Genomic DNA, 20,225 nt, shown 5'->3' on the forward strand with positions numbered 1-20,225 from the left:
TCCCATGAACTGGTCTGTCAAGCACTGTTTACATTTGTTCCTACCATGCATACTGGCAAAGCTGTTAAATTTTAAATCTGTTTGAGAACTTTATAAACATCCGGGACATGTAATGTATACAATAAGATAAAACTGCCAACCAGAAGTCACTGCGGCAGCTTTCATGACACTGAGGGGTTTTAGCTTATGGGGTTACAGCTCTATACAAGTTTAGAAACTTTTTCCCCCTTAAGGATCCCATTAATTGCATCCTGGACCAGTGCCATGGAATGCGCAGGAGCGCTGTTCTGCTCGCTATGGTCTCAGTGGCTTCCCTAATGTTGTATTAGCTGAGTCAGAGATTTCCTTGCAACACTGAGTTAAAACAGCCATCTGATATCTGCGGCTGAAATACTTGTAAGGCCTCCTCCTGTCTGCCTTCAAATCACTAGAAAATGTAAGCAGCAGCTCTGAAGGAAATGTATCCAAGTGGAAAGACTTCAAAGGGGATCAATCACATGAAAGAAATAATGACATTTAAAAGATGTGTGAGGGGCTGGCATCCTCGATGGGGCTGTGCATGTTCCCAGTCTTGTTGGTTGGAAGGCTGAGTTATCAGGACATCCTTCCGGCCTTCTACCAGAAGGTAGCAACAGGTTTTAACTACCCCAAGTCTACTTCTTCTATATTACCATACTTCTCAGAAAGAGACAGATCCTTTTCTACTAATGTTTGCTATTTTACTAGCCAGCAGAGAAGCAGCAGAGGAGAAGAGAAGACCTGAATGCCAGGTCTCCGAATCAGAAAGAATGATGAAGCCATTACAGAACCTCCTGCAAGGACCAAACGGTTATTCCTGGGCTGTGGGGAGCAGATGGGGACTCTTGGTCATCATGAGCTGGGGTAAGGCTACTGTGCACTTTCCTAGAAACAATGGGCCTTACATCTGGGAATGGGAGAGCACAGGCTTGTTGCAGCTGTGAGCTGGGGTACACTGCTCAGACCTGTTATTCCCTGCTTCCCTGGTGTGACATGCCAAGTCCCTCCTTGGATCAGGGGAGGCATGGTTTGGTACGGTTAATAGCAGGAGGAGTGTCTTCAGGGCATGAGCACAAGGGACCAGAAAAAAAGAACCTAGGTAATAGGTTTGACCAAAAGTCTTGGGCAAAGAAGTTTGGTATTCTTGTAAGCTTGAACTGGCAACTTGACACAGCTTAGAGTCATCTGAGAAGGGAGTCTCAATCAAGGGGCTTTTGATCATGTCTGTAGGGGATTGGCTTGACTGTTAATTGATTTAGGATGGCCACCTCGCTGTAGACAGTGCCAATTCCTGGGCAGGTGGTTCTGGGATGGCAAATAAAGTTGTCTGAGCATGGGCCAGAGAGCAAGCCCTCCTTCATGGATTCTGCTTTCAAGCTCTTGTCTGACTTTCCTCAGTGGTGGACCGTGACCTGGAAATGTAAGTTGACGAAATGCTTCCTCCCCTGGGTACCTTTTGATCAGAGTGCTTTCTAATAGCAACTGAACAAAAGTAGGACCCATGGCTAAGCACAGGTGACATCCGAACCTAGACAGGAGCATAAAGAGTCCACTAAAATAGCACTACCACCCAAGGCAGAAGGTTCCCTGTGATGTTAACAGGGTCCTTGGGAGGAAGATCTTTAGAGGCGGGAAAGGGGGTTTTCTTAAAATATCAAGAAACCTCTTAATGGGAAGTGAGGGCCCTAACCACAGAAATACCAAGTCAGGAACTACATGCAAGCAGAATTTGGCTCCATTTTAATGAGGAGTTTGTCACAATCAACACAGCGTAGTGAGGTCCCTGGAGAGAAATCAAGCTCTCAACCACGGCTGTAGGATTCCTTGGTGGAGATGATGGAGGAGCAGCAGAACAGAATAGCTACAGTAGGAACTTGGGGGTCTGCTGATAGAGTGCTGGTGCTGATGGTGTGATGCTGGTGGTGATAATGCTGAGGATGCTGATGCTGAGTCTCAGGATATAGCAATAGTGACGGCGGTGGTAGGGACACTGGTGTGTGGCAGAGGTAGTGAGGCTGGTGGTGATGCAGGTACGTCGGGGGCAGTGATGGGAGCTGTGGAGATGGCAGCTGATGGTGGGGATAGCAGCGAGAGGATGATGATGATGTATGGGGTAGTGATGACAGCCGTGGGGACACAGTGGCCATGGTACATGGTATAGAAGGCAGATGGGGTGAATGGCTGCCAATGGAGTCATTCCACATCTTAGCATTCATGATTCCATGAAGAACCATCAGACTTCTCCTTCTCCGCATTAATAAATAATTATAAGGCACTCAGATCAAAGACAAACCGTCTTAAGTCAACATGGCCTCTCCTGAGAAATGTGGGTAATTTCAACTAATTGGCTTGTTTCTTTAAGCAATTAACAAGGCCTCCAAGGGACTTTTCTCCTTTGTACTTGCTATCCCACGAAGGCTTCACTTTTCCCTCCGCTAATCCCAAAACCATTCTGTAACGTTCTGTAATTAGGACTTGCTCCTAGCCAGCAATAGCTCCTCACTCCCTGTGAGCAACATTAACCACTGCTGCAGATGCTGTGGACAAGGGCGTTGTTACACGGATACGCTCTGAGTTTGTCAAGGACACAAAGCTACCTCTACCTTGCCTCACGCCATCTGATCGCCCACCAGGCCCGTGGGCTGCACATTTCTCCTTGGTTCTTGTGCGCATAACAACATTCCTGCTGGCATGGAGCCTTCTCGGGGACCTGGAGACAGGCTAACACGAAGGTTCTATTATTGCTGGGATGGGCATGGAATGTCTGAGATGCTCTGGCTTCCTGTCCCAGCATTGTTTCCCGAGGTTTTCCTTCCAAAGGAGCCCTTTGAGAAGCTTGGCTTCCTGAGCCCTTTTTGAGCCCACACCTGCCTCAGAGCTGTCTCCCACTCTGGCTTATGCAGGTTCCCATGGAAGGAGCACCAGCCTGCCTGCTCTACAAATGCTTGGCTTCGGTGTACTCTGAGTACAATCCCCTCCGAGCTGTGTGGGGCACATCATGCTGGGAGGTGGCAGTGTTCTTTTTGTTGTCCTTTCTCAAGACTGTTTAGGGAGTGACAAGTGACTTACAAGTTTCATGTTGACCAGTTTCATCGTGGGCCTATTGCAATTAAGGAACTTCCCAGAGAGTGGCTGGGAAGCAGGGTTCACTAAGCCTGGGGTGGGATGTCAATGCTAGCTGCTTTTCCTTGATGCTTCTGAGAACTGACAAGCTGAATGGCTGGAGCCTCTAGAGCCTCAGCTGTTCATGCAGAGAGGAGACTTCAGAGCAATCTCAGCTAGACCGAAAGCTCAGCTCAGTGCTGCTTATTCACACTCCCCTTTCACAGCGGATTTTGCAAAGAGAAAGGCACAGTACTCACGGGCTCTTAGAAGCCAGGCTCCCAGGGCTTTGCTTTCTAAGAGACTCTGAGATAAATGCTTTCATGGTTCACATCCTCACTTCACTAAGAACGGGCAACCTTCAATAGAGAAGGCACTCACCTATTAAAGCCAAGTGATACAGCCAACTCTGGTACATGGCCAACATTCCAAAAAGCCACCAACTATGGGGCACTTTTTCAAGGTGGCCATATGGGACTTTTCCAGAGAATCTCTATCATACCAATATCCTGACTATTAGTTCATTTTCCCTTCCTTTTCTTCCCCCTTGCTCAGTGTGTGTGTGTGTGTGTGTGTGTGTGTGTGTGTGTGTGTGTGTGTGTGTGTGTGTGGTTTGTGTGTAGCCAAGAGGTCAACTTCAGGTGTCATTCCTCAGGTTCTGTCCTCTTTGTCGTTTTGGAATGGATTTTTCACTGAGGCCTCTAGGGCTCACCCATTAGATGAAGCTGAAGGGCTAGTGTGTTTTAGACATCTGCCTATCTCTGCTGACCTCCAGTGCTGGGACTGCAGGCACACACTATCACACGCAGCTTTTCCACATGGGTTTTTAGGAACCCAGGCCCTCCTGGTTGCATGGCCAGTCCTTTAACAAGCTATCTCTCCTGACTCCTATCACCAGTTTTTAGCCTGTTCATTTTGCTGCCTGAGCTCGCTCAAGCTCCTTTGTCCTCCCAGTCAGAGGCAATGGCAGGCACCATGGAGAGAGTCCCCTTACCTCCGGTTCTCCGCAGTCACACTCTTCTCCCTCTTCCACATAGCCATTTCCACACTTCCGGCCCCCAAAGGCCTGCTTGACCTCTGGTAGGTTGAAGAGGCACATCCCCATGCCCTTCTCCAGGCTAGCCTCCAGGTCCTTCCTGCTGCAGCTGCTGAACACCATGGGGAATGGGAACCTGAGAAAGAAAGGCCACAGTGAGTCACACAGGCACCAGGGGCCATCCCTCCCTTCAGGCACTGTGTCCAAGGATGCTAGTGCAGTAACACACAGCTGCTCACAGCAATCAGGATTTGCTTAACCATGGTCCAGTGAAGCACTGTCAGGAAGTCCTGGCACCCGTTCCCATAGGGTAAGGAAGAAGGGCTTTGTCAAAAACAAAGTGTTTATTTTTTTGTTTTTGTTTGTCTGTTTTTGACAGTTCCGCATCAGTAGCTTTAGACAGTCATACTATGGTGCTATTAATAGTTCTTCAGGGAGGTATTAGTTACTTTTTGACTGCTGTGATAAAACACTATGACCAAGGCAACCTATAAAGGAAATCATGTAATTGGGCTATGGTTTCAGAAGATCGGAGCCCATGATGGTAGAGCAAAGGTATGGTGCCAGGAACAGTTGAGAGCTCACATCTGCATCCACAAGTAGGTGGGAGAGAAAAGTGGGGAGGGGAAGAGGAGAGGGTGGGAGAGGGGGACAGGGAGGGACAGAGAGAGAGAGACAGAGAAACAGAAACAAAGACAGACTGGGAATGGCAAGAGTGTTTTGAAACCTCAAAGCCTGCCTCCAGTGACATACCTCTTCCAAATGAGCCCACACTTTCATCCTTCCCAAACAGTTTCACCAACTGAGGACCAAGTATGCAAATGTATAAGCCTATTAAGGCCATTCTCAAGCAAACTACCACAGAGGTGATGTTGTAGGAAATGAAGTCTTAGGGTCTAGAATTTATAACAAAGACACTTGTGGGGTGGTGGACTGTGAGAGGAAGCCTGGTAATATTGAGCTAGGGCTTGAAGCCCCGGAGATCCATAAGGGAGGAGCTTCAACTGATCCCAACTCTAATCCCTTGTCCCATAGCCACAGCCCCCTACAGAGAGAATTGTGGCCACCAGTTATGTAGGGACAGCACTCACACATCCCTCCTCATGTAGATGCCGCATCTCAGGCCAAGCCAATAGAAAGCACTTGATGTCAGACCCACCCCACCCCAAAACTGCATATAAGATCTGCATATCCAGAAGGAATAGAAATGTGTGAGGATAACTCCATTGTCTGAGAGCATCTGTCACCAGAGCTATAAAACTCACTGCCTGGGAGAGGATGCTCTCCCAGGGCTTCTGCCCCCAGAAACTCCCTGCACCTATTCCCTAGCCAGCGAGCTCAGTTCTGCTAGGCTCAGCACAGCAGCAGCAGCAGCAGCAGCAGCAGCAGCAGCACCACCACCACCAGAGCAGCAGCAGCAGCAGCAGCAGCAGTGAAAGCAGCAACAGTGATGGCAGCAGCAGGGACAGCAGCAGCAGGGACAGCAGAGGCACTTGCCCCTCCCTGCTCATGCCCTTTCCCCTTCACTTGAACCCTCCCTCCAGGTTGGACCAAAGGTCTCCTTGACTAGCTTCTGACACACAGACCAACAGACACATAGTAATGCCTTTATTGATACATACACAGAGGAAAATGGCACGAATGATGCTATGTATTGGTTCTATGTGTTCAGGGGACATATGGTCTGTCCCACTGTAGATCAATTTGATATTGACATGCAGGCCTATGAAGACTGAGTGATGGTCTTTTCCTGACACAGCTCTCAGCAAATGGAGGTAGTCCAGAATGTAGGTCTTGGTCTTGTCTATAAATTCCAGGGCTAGAATGGGTGTGGTGGGGTCAGCCACAAAGCACTGGTCCCTTTCTGGGGTCTAGAAGAGCTGCTCATGCCCTTGGCCCCTGAGTGGACCCTGTGACTTGTTGTTGGCAGTAGGCTGTGAGCAGGAGTGACGTTAGGTCTGTGTTGCTGAACTGACTATTCCTCCCCTAAGTCTTTCTTTCCCCTTTTCTCAAATGACCAGGAGCTGTATTTGTGGAATCTGGCTCTGACTCCCAGAAAGAGAAAAGCACATTTCTTGAGAGCCATGGAGAACTGGGGACATTTTCCTAGAGCAGCCATGTTATGGGTATGGCCTAGCGGGTCCCCCTAGGGGATGTATGTATGTATGTATGTATGTATGTATGTATGTATGTATGTATGTATACACACACACACACACACACACACACACACACACACACATGCACACACACACTGGTAGTAGCTCCAATGATCTGTTGCTGAAAGGTTAGGGGCCTTTCACAGGTGGTACCCTCCCCCCCCTTCCCCCCCCCCGGGAAGGTGGGATGCCACCGCCAGAAGGGTTGTAACTCCCAAGAAATCTTGACTAGTTCCCACTAGAATGAGACATCAAAAGAACAAGCTTGGCCTTGGAGTCACTCCTGCTTCCTCATCTCGCCATATGACTGCTTCCTCCTGCAAGCCCTTTGCCACTGTGATACCTCCTGCCATGAGGACCCTACCAGGGACATAGATGTCAGCACCATGCCTTTGAACAAACTCTAAACTGTAGGTGGAATAAACCTCTTTATGTATTATGCATCAGCAATGTTCTGTGGTAGCAACAGAAAACAGACTAATATAGTTATCCCAACACAAAGTATACCATTCATTCATATTCATATTCTTCTCTCTCTCTCTCTCTCTCTGAGACGGGTTTCTCTGTATAGCCCTGGCTGTCCTGGAACTCACTTTGTAGACCAGGCTGGCCTCGAACTCAGAAATCTGCCTGCCTCTGCCTCCTGAGTGCTGGGATTAAAGGTGTGTGCCACCATGACCGGCTCCATTCTCTCTTAAAAACACATTTTCTGATCTCTTGAGGCATTCAAGACAATGAGGACTGGCCTGCTAGAAAGCCAGGTTTTATGACTTAGTGAGGAAGCAAGTCTACTGTCCAGCACGCCCCAGCATACCTCCCCATGGAGACATTTACAGGATGACATTATAATTGGATTTCAATCAATTGGCCAGATCAACACAAGCAGCTACATCTCCCCACCTATGGCAGAGAAACTGCCACATCATGACAGAGTTTGGCAATAGTTTTGGGTCCTGAGGGTTCATGCAGCCAAGCTGATGACACCATTCACTCCTCTGTACCTCCCCCTCCCCCTGCCTTCTTTCACTTTCAGGCTAATTGGAGTATAATTCAAACCACAAATAAACAAATGAAAGCGAGTCCTGCTCTCTGAGACAGGAAGACGGTTGAGACTGATGAACGGGGCTGTAACAAAGTTCCCTTTGGAATCTTTGTACATTTCCTTGGCAGATAGATTATTGCTGGTATCAAAATAATGCAGAAAAGCTCCCATGAACAACAGAGTGTAACACTCACAATTTAGAAAAGGCATGGTGGAAGAGACTATTCTATTACTCAAGATGCTGAAGGTGGTCCCATGCATAGGAGGTAGCTTGGCCAAGGACTAGGGCAGGCCTTTTCAGGACCTTGGGGCCTGAACTTCATTCTCAGATATACACAACTAGGTGCTGTGGTGGCAGGCTGTGTCCAGCTCCCTCTGGGAGCCCAGGTTAATTAGAAAAGACTCTAGGCTAAGTTGATGGGAAGGTTTGGCAGTGGGGGAGATGGTTCAGTAAAGTGCTCAGAATGCAAGTGTGAGGACCTCAGGCCAGAGCCCCGAACCCACATTCTCAGTGCTCCCAATGATAAGAAGGGAGTCAGAGATAAGAGAAGCCACAGGAGCCTTTGGAGCCTTTGGAGCCTGATGTACTCAATGGGAAACAAGTGGTCTGTTTCAAACAAGGTGACAGGTGAGGACCAGTTCTTAAGTTGTCCTCTGCCGTGCCTGCATTGATGTCTTAGGGTACCTCTGTTGGATCTGCAAAACAGCACTGTCCTCCTGAGATACTAGGTGAGGTTCTGGTAAGGTGCTGACCCTGAGGGTCAGTCACACACATCCCAGAGCTGTCCCTTACCCCAAAGCCTAGGCATGCTGGCTTTTATAGTCTTGCTTGATAAAACTCCCAGAGACTACTGGCCATGGTCCTCAGGTCTTCGTCCTCCAACCTAGGGACTTTTGGGCCTTTTCTAGCCCTTCCCTTAGATAGTTTCTCCTTGTTTTTGGTACTGGGGTAGTAACTAGGGCTTCAGGCATACCAGGCTCTAACCCCAAGCCACTTGATAGATAGCCCTGATACCACCCTAGCCCACAATAGCTCTTTGATAACAAACAGTGATGGGGATGAGGGACATAAGCTAAGTGATGCACACTGACCTGATATGGAGGGTAGGCAAGCCCCGAAGAGAACTCATTATGAAAGGAGAAACCGAGCCCCTCCAAAGGTCAAGATAAAGACAGTGTGGACACACCCTGGGAAGAGCTCACGGTGGGCATGGGTGGCAGTTAGATAGAAATTCATCAGTAACAAAGCAGATACACACCTCTAGAAGCAGCCCCTTCTCCAGAAAAGGATCCCTAGCCAGTCCTTGTCATTCACGGCAAAGGACAAAGTCTTGATATGGTGAGAAGATACCAGAGTGTCCTTACCCATGAAGCTTTGCCAGTCTGTTTTACAAATACATTCTCTCATCCCTTCAGGCAGCAAAAATGACAGAAAGCCAGGAGATTTTGACTTTGTGAGCAAGCAGGCCTGGTGTCTATCCCACCCAGACTTACCTCCCCATGGAGTCGTTTACACGATCATCTTATAATTGGCACACTCTCGATGGCACTTTCCTAATAAACTCTAACCCTGATTTCCCAAATTGTAGCAAACTACCTAGCCTGAGCTACCAAGGTGCTCGGTGGAATAATGTTCACTGTTAAGAAAGCATCAAAACTTAAAGCTAACGAACCCTGACCTCTACTCCCTGTACAAAGTTTAGTAAACTGAAGTTATTTCAAGTCTCAAAAGAGAAGAAGGGGAGATTAAAAGAACCCACATATCAGATTGTTTTCATTACAATACTATTCTGATCTATACATACCAGAATACTTTCTATACCTCCAAGGGCCACTCAGTGCTGAGTGGCCAGAGCATAGAGCCAAGAGCTGCGGGCTCACGGAGTCCTGAGTTCCTTCATTAGCATGAGCAGTGTGCCAAAGAGCCCTGAGCCAGGCCTTGAATCTGCTTTCTGTGGCCTTAGGCATCCGCTGCAGGGCCTGCGTTGTGGCCACTGATGGATGCTGTCATTCCAGTTTAGTTACACCAGGGAGGCGACATGGAGAACAGTCACCAAGGCAAAGTGCACCTCTCTGTCTCTTAGTCTGCTGCCCTAGAGTTTTCTACAATGGTGGAGCTCAGTGGATACGGATGTTGTCATCAAAACTTGCTGTTATTTGTTCACCCATTTGAGAAGTAGTTTTTAAGATTCCATTATATTCTAAGCTACGGAGGGTCCCAAGAGGATTCAGTTATGGCCTGAGTACCACCCACTGTCCTCAGGATTAGTCTTTGCCAACTCACTTTCCATCTGGCTGCCCAATGCCTCCTCATGTGTCTTTCAAACCATTTCTAGAAATCCTGTAGGATTCCCAGGAAGTAGTCCTAGAACTGTCAGGCCCTTAGGTGCACAGTTATTTGTGCTACATATATGGGGATGGCAGGTTAATTATTCTTTTTTTCCTGTTATGGTCTTAGTACTACAAGACTATAAATTCCTAAAGCTAGTCACTGAGTTAGATTTTGGCCTAATTGTTCATTCAAAACAATCCTATGAGAGTATGAGTCCCATTTGCAAAGGGACAATGGGTTTCTACTCAGGGGCTGACAGACACTGGCGTTTGAATAAGTCTTTTGATTTCAAGTTCATTGATTGAAAACTACCTAATTTCTTTCTCATCCTGTTTATCCTTTGTGTAGAGAAAGGCCACTGATTTGTTTAAGTTTATATCCAGCTACTTCACTGAAGCTGTTTATCAGGTTTAGGCGTTCTCTGGTGGAATTTTTAGGGTCACTTATATATACTATCATATCATCTGCAAATAGTGATATTTTGACTTCTTCCTTTCTAATTTGTATCCCCTTGATCTCCTTTTGTTGTCTAATTGCTCTGGCTAGGACTTCAAGTACTATATTGAATAGGTAGGGAGAAAGTGGGCAGCCTTGTCTAGTCCCTGATTTTAGTGGGATTGCTTCCAGCTTCTCTCCATTTAGTTTGATGTTGGCTACTGGTTTGCTGTATATTGCTTTTATTATGTTTAGGTATGGGCCTTGAATTCCTGATCTTTCCAAGACTTTTATCATGACTGGGTGTTGGATTTTGTCAAATGCTTTCTCAGCATCTAATGAGATGATCATGTGGTTTTTGTCTTTGAGTATGTTTATATATTGGATTTCGTTGATGGATTTCCGTATATTAAACCATCCCTGCATCCCTGGGATGCGGCCTACTTGGTCAGGATGGATGATTGTTTTGATGTGTTCTTAGATTTGGAGTGTGAGGATTTTATTGAGTATTTTTGCATTGATATTCATAAGGGAAATTGGTCTGAAGTTCTCTTTCTTTGTTGGATCTTTGTGTGCTTTAGGTACCAGAGTAATTGTGGCTTCATAGAATGAATTGGATAGAGTACCTTCTGTTTCTATTCTCTTGTGAGGCTATGCAGTGCCTGGCAATACAGAAGTGGATGTTCACAGTCACCTATTGGATGGAACACAGTGCCCCCAATGGAGGAGCTAGAGAAAGTACCCAAGGAGCTGAAGAGGTCTGCAACCCAATAGGTGGAACAACAATATGAACTAACCAGTACCCCCAGAGCTCGTGTCTCTATCTGCATATGTAGCAGAAGATGGCCTAGTCTGCTGTCATTGGGAAGAAAGGCCCCTTGGTATTGCAAACTTTATATGCCCCAGTACAGGGGAATACCAGGGCCAAGAAGTGGGAGTGGATTGGGAGGGGAGCAGGGCGAGGGGGAGGGTATAGGGGACTTTCAGGATAGCATTTGAAATGTAAGTGAAGAAAATATCTAATTAAAAAAAGAAAGAAAGAAAACTACCCTATTTCCTTCATTACTTACGTCAGCATTGGATTACCTGTGATGAACAGCTGAAATGTAGCAAGTGATCAGCATACACTTGATGCCCAATCTTAGATGCTGGGGACCAACCTGCCTACAGGTCAGTACATGCCTAGGCCAATGCCTTTCAAAGTGTGGTCTAGGGGCAGAAGTGTAAATACCTTAGTAGGGATGCAGATTCCAAGGCCCTATACAGATTCACAGAGTGGGAGGGACACTGGGAGGTCCCTAGCACCTGTGTGCTTCCAAGAGAGTGGTTTATTTGATACAAAATGCACAAGATATAAAATTCACCTTTTAAGATTACACTGGCCTGTGACCATGTCTGTGAGAGATTATCATGATTAATGATTCATGTGGGAAGTCTCAGTCCACTATGGGCAGCACCATTCCTAGGCAGGTGGACCTGAGCTCTATGTGAAAGGTAGCTGAGTAGGAGTCAGAGATTAGTGTTTCTTTGTGGTTCCTGTCTTGACTTCTCTCAAATGACTATTACCTGTAAGCATGAAATAAAACAAACTTCCCTTTCCTCAATTGTTTTTGGTCAAGAGTGTTTAATAACAGCAACAGAAAAACAATTGAGAACCACCACCCATCACTCAAACCCAGGCCTATTAAGTTGTTACTTCTGTTCACTGCATGGAGAATGAACCACACATTCTGTCCCTTTGTGTGGCTGGTTCTTTCCTGTAGCATAGTGCTTCAAGGTTCATCCATATCGTAGCATGCATCAATCCAACTTCCCTTTCTATGGCTCAAAGACTGTTCCATGGTAAGATGGCACTACATCTGGTTATAAGTAGATGGGCCAAGAGATACCATTTTAAGCTTGAGAACGCCTTACCTAAGACTCATGTCTTAAGAATACCATTGGAGCAACTCCCACCTATTTGAGTCGACTCTGAAACATTGTGTAGGCTCCTCAGAGTGCACCTTCTATGTGTTTTGCTTAGATACCATTCTGGTGTCATTTTCTGGGAAGCTCTGTGTAGCATTTGGAAAACCTTAACTTGGTTTTGGGTATAAACTTAAAATTCCCCATGTTTCTGCCTGTCTCTTTAAGACAAACCCAGATCAGGTATGTGTTCATAAATACTAACAACTGCAGTAACATTGGTGTGGTTAAGTACACTCAGGAGGCAGAAGCAGGCGAATCTCTGTGAGTTCAAAGCCAGCCTGGTCTACACAGTAAGTTCCAGGCCAACCAAGGTGCCATGGAGGGACCCTGTCTAAAAAGCAAAACAGAGCAGAGCTGCAGTGATCCATGGGTCCTTGCTCTACACACAAATTAGGCAAGGCAGAGTTGTGGACAGGGCAGTGTTGTGGACAGAGCAGTGTTGTAGACAGGGCAGTGTTGTGTTGTAGACAGGGCAGCATTGTGGACAGGGCAGTGTTGTGTTGTGCACAGGGCAGTGATGTGTTGTGGACAGGGCAGCGTTGTAGACAGGGCAGTGTTGTGTTGTGGACAGGGCAGTGATGTGTTATGGACAGGGCAGTGTTGTGTTGTGCACAGGGCAGTGATGTGTTGTGGACAGGGCAGTGTTGTGTTGTGGACAGGGCAGTGTTGTGTTGTGCACAGGGCAGTGTTGTGTTGTGGACAGGGCAGTGTTGTGTTGTGGACAGGGCAGGAGATGTTCCCTCCCACTCCTCACTTGTACTTTTGCTTTCTTACTCACTAGCCTATTTCCTGGTGCTTCTACGAAGCGAGGACCAAATCAGGCTCTACAGTTTTTCATGACATCAGAGATCTTGCTCAGTCCATGCATGGTATGCATTTAAGAACACAAGTTTGTTTCTTCTATAGTTCTTGGCAAGCTCATCACAGCACACCATTTAATACATTTAATAAACTATCCCTAATATGCCAGATCAGCAGCTAGTTGAAGTGACATATAGCAATGGCAGATTTGGGCAAGCAATAAAAGTGGAGAAGTACTCAGAAAAGAAGCCATTTCCCATGCTCCTGTCCCCGGGCACAAGAACACTTTAAAGTAATTGCACCCGAGACCCAGAAACGAAAGTTGCTTTCAGTTCTGTGCAGAGAATTGATCTGAGGCACCAGCAGCATCCTGCTGTGGTTCCTGCCCAGATACGACCTCTTGTTAGACACATTCACCCTTTTCTCTAATATTTAACTGCCAGGGACACTTGGGGCAAACTTACTGCATTGAATGCAAGGTTAGACATAAAAAGAAAATGAAGTAGAAAGGAGGGTGATTTGCAGGGAAATAAAACCCTACTACTTAAAAAAAAATAAAGAGGAAGCCACTTAGGGCTTCCCACTATACTGGCAGTCACGACTTAATATCCAGCTGTCCAGCTGTCTCCAAACTGCCAAGAAAACATGATTAGGGACTTTTACTTTTGAGAAACCTGTAGTCAGAAAGGCCTTTTCTCATTCAAGCCTATTGTACATTTCATGACTGTAGACTTAGGGTGACTCATACTGAGCCAATTTATCAACCCTGACAGAAGTCTGGAGTTATCTGCTTAATGAAAGCTCGCTGGGAACCCTTAGGAGACAACTACTTTTCCAGTAAAAATTAGGCCTCCAGGCCAAGCTTCTGGGAGGAGGTTGGACACAGGAGCTGCAGGTTTCACAGTTTCCTATGACTCTGTTGCTTTTCTGGCAATTTGGTCCATTACTTCAGCTCAGAGCTGCAGCAGTGATGAAGGAAGAGGAAGAGACCTTCACAGGTCCTGAATGAGAATAGATTGTTTGATGGAGAAAGCTAGCTTTGAGGAAATGGGGGTGGGACACCATCCATGTTTATCTCTTTAAATTGACTGAAAAAAAATACTAGAAGAAAACATAGATAGTGCTCTACATGATAGAGGACTCCATTTGCCCAATAATCAAAGCCAATGATTGGCATGTGAGACCTCAAAAATTAAAAAGCTTTTGCAAAAGCAAAGAAACAATCAAGTAAAGAGGAAGCTCACAGAATGGGAGAGAAACCTTGTCAGCTATACATCTGACAGAGGATTCATATGTAAAACTTTTAACGACCTTGGAAAACAAAGATTCAACCTCCCCACGCCAACCCAACCCATTCAAACAATTGGGCTACACATCTGAACAAAGAGTTCTCAAAGGAAGAAATATTTCAAGGACTGTTTATTGTCCTTAACAATGAGGGAACTGCAAGTCAAAACAACCTAGAGAATGCAACTCAACCTAGTCAGAATGGTAATGATCAATAAAACAACCAACAATAAATGTTTAAGAGTATGTGGGTGAAGGGGGACTCTCATTTACTGTTGGTGGGATTGCAAATGTGTTTGCCACTCAGAAAACCAGTGTGGAGAACTCTCAAAAAGCTAAAACTAAATCTACCATATGAGCCAGCTATACCACTCCTTGTCATATGTTCAAAGGACACAACATCCTATCTGCCATGTTCACTGATGCTGTACTCACAAGAGCTAGGACATGGAAGCAAACAAAATGTCCTTCAATTGACAAGTGGATAACAAAAATGTGGTACACAGGCACTATTCAGGATACTATTCAGGTGTAAGAAAAAAAATTAAAACATGAACTTTGTAGGTGAATAGATGGAATTATAGAAGACCATATTGGATGAAGTAAGCCAGGCCCAGAAAGACAAGTATCACACGCTTTCTCTTATCTATGGTTCCTAGCTACAGGACTTCGGATGGCAGTATATAATAACATAGAGTGACTGAAGAAACCAGGCAAGTAAAAGAAGCCCTTTACCCCTCCGTGTGTGTGTGTGTGTGTGTGTGTGTGTGTGTGTGTAAATAGTAGAGAGGGGAATGGCAGGTTAACAAGAGATTCGAAATAGGAAATGGATAAAATAAGGGTACTTTAACTCAAGCAAGGAAGGATGTCAATACAAAGGGAGATGGGGAGACGAGGTAAACTAACATTGAGATGCCTGGAAACTTCATAAAGGAAGCATCATGCTATTATTTACCTAGAATGGCATTCATGGAAAACCATGTGGACACATGTATATATGTATATAGTTTAAGTGAAGTTATCTCACTTGGGCTGACAACCCCTCCCCCAATATCCATACACTAACAAAATCTCCAGTACTTTCAAGTTGTTGGTTAGGGTAGTCCAAGACTCCCCAAGCAATATGGGCTTTTTTTGTTGCCCTTAATTGCCTCTGAGAGGTTGAAGGCAAGTTTCTAATGTTGAAGACACCATGCACTTCAGACTCCAAATCCTACTTTTGACACAAGACCTGGAGGACCCACGCTGGATCTGACTTGAAAGCCTCCTCCATAAAGACTAGTTTCATGGTAGTAGAAGGTACTGTGCACCTTGGAAAGGAGGGAGGCAACCAGTGGTCTACTCAGCAGTGATGCCTATAAACTAATACGATGACCAGCATGATAACCCCATGACTTCAATGGTGGTACTCACATCTTGGTGGTAACAGCTCTCTGATCGGACTTAATGCCTGTTCAGCAAGGGCAGTATTGGTACTGGAAACCTAGCCAACTCTCTGGGGCTAGTGAGGTCATGGACCTTGAAGGGGAACCCACAACTGCCACTCTGTTAAACCAGAATATAATTCCTAACTGCATTCTAAATATTTGCTCTTATACCCACAGATCAACGTAGCTCTTGCCTCTCATCAAAGACATTCTTTGCAACAGATGGGGACCATTACAGAAACCATGACTGGTCAAAAAGCTGACTACAAGCAATCATAGGGCCATCAGACCCTGTACCCTGTACCCTGTACCCTGTACCCTGTACCCTGAGATCAGGGAACATTTCAGAAGAGGGGACAGGAAGATGTTAAGGGTCAGAGGACCAGAAAACCATCAGTGAGACTATGACTCCTAGAAGCATCAGGGAAGCTACATCCATGGTACCTCAATAATGTGGCTGCTTAGCTAAGACCTGAACAAGGTTGATAACAGTTAACATGCTGACAAGAAATGGGGAATCTCAAGGGGATCCATCTCTAGACCAAGAACTATGGGCAACTAAGGGATGCTGAGCATGACAATAGTCTTCTCCAGGCAAGATTATACATACCAAACACAAAACCCCAGACCAGAAAACCCAACAACTACAACCAAACTCCAAACTCACATATTCACTGAGCAGAAATGACATCACTGTAAAGAGCTACTCAACAGCTCCTGGAAAATAAGATGCTGGGAGCTTCCAACTGACATTTTATTTGCAGACTGAGATGGAAGCCACAGCACAGCAGATCTGGTATGTCCTTCCCCTGGGAGGTGTGGTATGGAACAGGTGGGGAGGAAGAAAACCAGCGGGAAGATGTCTGAGTACCTGCCTGTTAGCACTACTTCGAGCCTCAGTTATATATCTATAAAGTGGGGCTCATCACCTCCCACTCTAAGGATGAAGACAACAGAACTCCAACCAAATCCCCCAAAGTTTTAGGGGTAAGTTCACAGTATCTTCCCTAAGGCAACTTAGGGAAAGATGCCTCTGACTGCCTTGCCTTGGGCTTAGAAACATTCAGAGATGGTACAGAATCCATTATCTCTGTAGCCAGAATACAGCAACCTGTCCTAACTGTGGCCAGAATACAGCAACCTTGTAAAACTGCAAAGCCAAATGAAGAAGAGTTACATACTCTCTCACTTTAGTCCATACTGGGTAACAAAATGACTTCTGAGTTCTAAAAGCAAATGGGAACAGGGCTCAGAAGCATAAGCAAGCAACCAAGCAAACAGCCAGCCAGCCAACCAACCACAGACCAGGTACAAGAACACATTGTTTAGAAGGCAACTACCAGCCTCCCCTTGTTTTCAATTTCCTACAGCTTTCCCCTTATTTCCCCTGAAGCTCATCTCCCAGGAGCAAGATCCTCAAGTCCTCCCATCTTTTCTCCAGGCATGGAGCTCACTGTGGGCCACACTCACATAACATGCAAAGATAGACTTTAAGAAACAGCCCAGTCCTTTGAAATGTGGAGCCAATCCTATGTTGTCCCCATGAAAGAACCAGTTTTGCATTCACTGCAAGTTCTCTTCCTACAGGACTTAGGTCCTCCTACAGTGAGACAGTGCAAGAAGTCACAACTGGGTGGGTTCACCTCAGTCAGCTTTTAAACCTCAGATTCCAGGGCCATTGTCAGAAAAGCCTTCAGGTCTTTTGCAACTGCACCTCTGCATAAAACCTTTTCATCTCCAGGCATAGAACGCAGGCGCGACCAAGTGGGCCCTTCAGTTGGGTTGGCTGGTGATGTTGGTGCCCTGGTTGATCGCCCTTGCTTTCATTCAGCGGTCTGATAGGCTCGCCATGTAAACTTATGAGTTTACACTTAGGGGGCTTAGAAACGCTGACAGTATCCACCATTTTCTTAATAAAACTCCTCCCCTTGATATCCCATGAGTCAAATTTTATCACTATGGCTTTTCAGTTGAGGAAACGGGAGTTCAGAGAGGCGAGGAGCCTTACTGGGACTGAAGGAATGCAGAGCTGGGACTGAACACAGGGCTTTTGAACAGAAGCCTGCCATCTTCTTCATCCTCTAGGCCTGGGAGAGCTGTCAGGAGCTTCTTCCCCCCGAACCCCAGGCACAAGCCACGAGGCTCCTCAGACAGGACCTGACACAAGGGGCTGGGTGGAGGGGGGCATGCAGGTACTATTTGTAGAAAGTGGCAGTCACCTGAGTGCCTTGGCGCACCTAGGAGCCAGAGAGATAAAGGTGAGTCCTGGGGTCTTCTCCAGTTCCAAACTGCACCTTGAAGCACTTGCCTGAGGGAGTTTGGTGTCGTGGAGAACAAGGCTCAGTACACCTGGGTTCATTTGAACCAACTTGTGATCCATTCTGTCTTGAATTAGCTTCCCGCAGGATAGCCTGATCACTCCAGATCAGAGGGAGGCATGGACGGAGCCCATTCTGTCACCTGATGCTATATTGGCTGGACACCAAGAACACTGGCTCAGAGGATGGACCAGACCTTAGTGAAGACCATGGGAACCGCATCTTTATATTCTTGCAAGAACAGCAGTGACTTCACCAGAACCAATGCTGACCCAGTCAATGGGCCTGCTAGATGGGCTACTGAAGGCTAAGGAAGATGCAGGCTACGGTGAAGACTCTAGCATGTCCTCGCCTCGGTAGTACATGGTCGTGGTTAATAGAAAGCACCTAGGGCACAGAAGAATCCATCTGCTGAACATAATTGTTCATGGAGCTAAACATGTGAGCTCTGACCAATGTTCCTCACTGGAACCTAATTAAAGTGGGGATCTAATTCCCCAGGAATTTGAATAGAGGGACACTAAGTGAGTTGTGGTGAGTTAAATCATACACAGGAAGCTTCTGGATGCTGCCACCGTCTCACTTCTACACAGAATAGCTGTTCCTTCCAGAAGTGAGGTCCTGGAAGCCAAGGACCCAGTGGCAAGGAACACAGTGTTCAGAGGCTCCCATTGGTTCGGCAGAGGCTCTGTCTGTGTCAGATGAGCAGCTTAACATTCGGTTAAATGGAAAAGCTTCTGCGTGTGGGGCTCTCCAGGGCTGGGTGCTGACAGACATGAACCGGTGCTGTGCTTAATGAGGGACAATTTATACGCCTCATGTAATAGACTCCTTTCTGCTGTGGTAGCAGACACACCTGCACATACCATGCTTCTCAGGAGAAAGGAGCTTCGCGTCAGACCTGCTAGGTAAGGCAGCCATAACAGAACTCTGAACCCCCAGCTATGGCAAAAATCAGTGCACATCTCGTCCTGGTCCCGCTAGTTGTCTCTTGCATGGGTTCCCACCAGGGAGTACAGGAATGGTGAGAGACTCTCTATTTCATCCCCAAGTCCCGAGAGCTTGAGGCCCTAAAGCTCGCTGGCACCTGGTGAAGGGCAAAGGACTGGGCTTGGAGCCAGGAGCTTGGGCCTCTGTCCTCCCTGACCTGCAGTCTTCTCACTTATCAGAGGGAGCTGAGTGTGTCTGCATTCTCAGGGCTGTGACAAGCAGCATGAGAAAGACGCCAGAGTTCTTTGTTCAGTGGAGTGAGGTCTAGTTGGGGTGATGGGGTTTTGGTTATACGTTCTAGAACTGTTAGATTGTACATGGTTTTTTTGGCATACCTCCAGGAAAAGCTCCACTGGGAAGACCCTCTGCATTTGCAAAGCAAGTTTCTCTCATCTCCTCGCTCTCCATGGAGTGCATACAGAATAGCAACAGGCTTGGCCTTTTCATCCTGGGTGTTTACTCAACTCCTACTTTCAGTTTTTGTAAGTTTTTCTACTGATTGTATCGAGTCCATTCTTGTAAGTGGTTGTAATCCTGCTTATAAAGTTGTGGTGAAAAAAAAAAAAAACAGGCGTGATGGTGCATACCTTTAATCCCAGCACTTGGGAGGCAGAGGCAGGTGGATTTCTGAGTTCGAGGCCAGCCTGGTCTACAAAGTGAGTTCCAGGAAAGCCAGGGCTATACAGAGAAACCCTGTCTCAACAAACAAACAAACAAACAAAAAACAACAAAAAACAAAACAAAACAAAACAAACAAACAAACAAAAAAGATGTGGTGCACACAGAAAAGGAAAATGGAGGATGGACAAATGCTAAATTTGATAAAATGATGATGGTCATACAGGTTTTCCTCTAGAGCTTTAGTCATTAAAATAGGAAACAAATGATTGTGTAGTAATTGCCACTTATCCATTCATCTACATATGCAATTATTATCTGCCGCCCACCCATCCATCATCCATCTACCTATCTACCAACCTGTCAGTCTAACTATCCATTCATTCCCCTATCCACCACCCAACCATCCACAAATCTCCAACCCACCCATCTTTTCACCATCACTCCAACCCCCTATCCATCTATTCATCTACCCACCTATCTACTCACCCACTCACCATCTACCCCATCCCTACCTGCTCACTTTCTCCCTACTCACCCAACTACCCATCTATGCATCAGTTTATATCTATGCACTTACCCCCAACCCATCAATCTGCTCACCAACACACCCACCCTGTCATTCAGGAAATAGTAGTTCTAGTACACGCTGGGTGCTACTCAGGGGCAGAGGATTCAGCAATGGATAAAAC

General features: G+C 46.3%; 1 protein-coding gene and 1 long non-coding RNA gene across 3 annotated transcripts in view; one reads left to right on the plus strand and one right to left on the minus strand.

The window, feature by feature from the left end:
• The window catches only part of Adam12 (a disintegrin and metallopeptidase domain 12 (meltrin alpha)), a 341,899-nt gene that overhangs the window by 50,109 nt on the left and 271,565 nt on the right, over positions 1-20,225 (minus strand). Inside the window, exon 12 of the mRNA NM_007400.2 lies at positions 4,115-4,292. Within this exon, the coding sequence (NP_031426.2) occupies positions 4,115-4,292 (178 nt within the window). The remainder of the gene's footprint in view (positions 1-4,114; positions 4,293-20,225) is intronic.
• On the plus strand, positions 517-20,142 carry Gm51500. 2 transcript variants are annotated; one of them, XR_003946887.1, is made up of 4 exons: positions 517-882; positions 15,785-16,403; positions 18,003-18,833; positions 19,257-19,477. It is a non-coding gene; the product is annotated as a predicted gene, 51500 (long non-coding RNA). The 2 variants fall into 2 exon arrangements; XR_003946886.1 differs by having other exon boundaries at positions 18,003-20,142.

Source organism: Mus musculus, chromosome 7 (genome assembly GCF_000001635.26).
Source record: "Mus musculus strain C57BL/6J chromosome 7, GRCm38.p6 C57BL/6J".
NCBI classification, from domain to species: domain Eukaryota; kingdom Metazoa; phylum Chordata; class Mammalia; order Rodentia; family Muridae; genus Mus; species Mus musculus.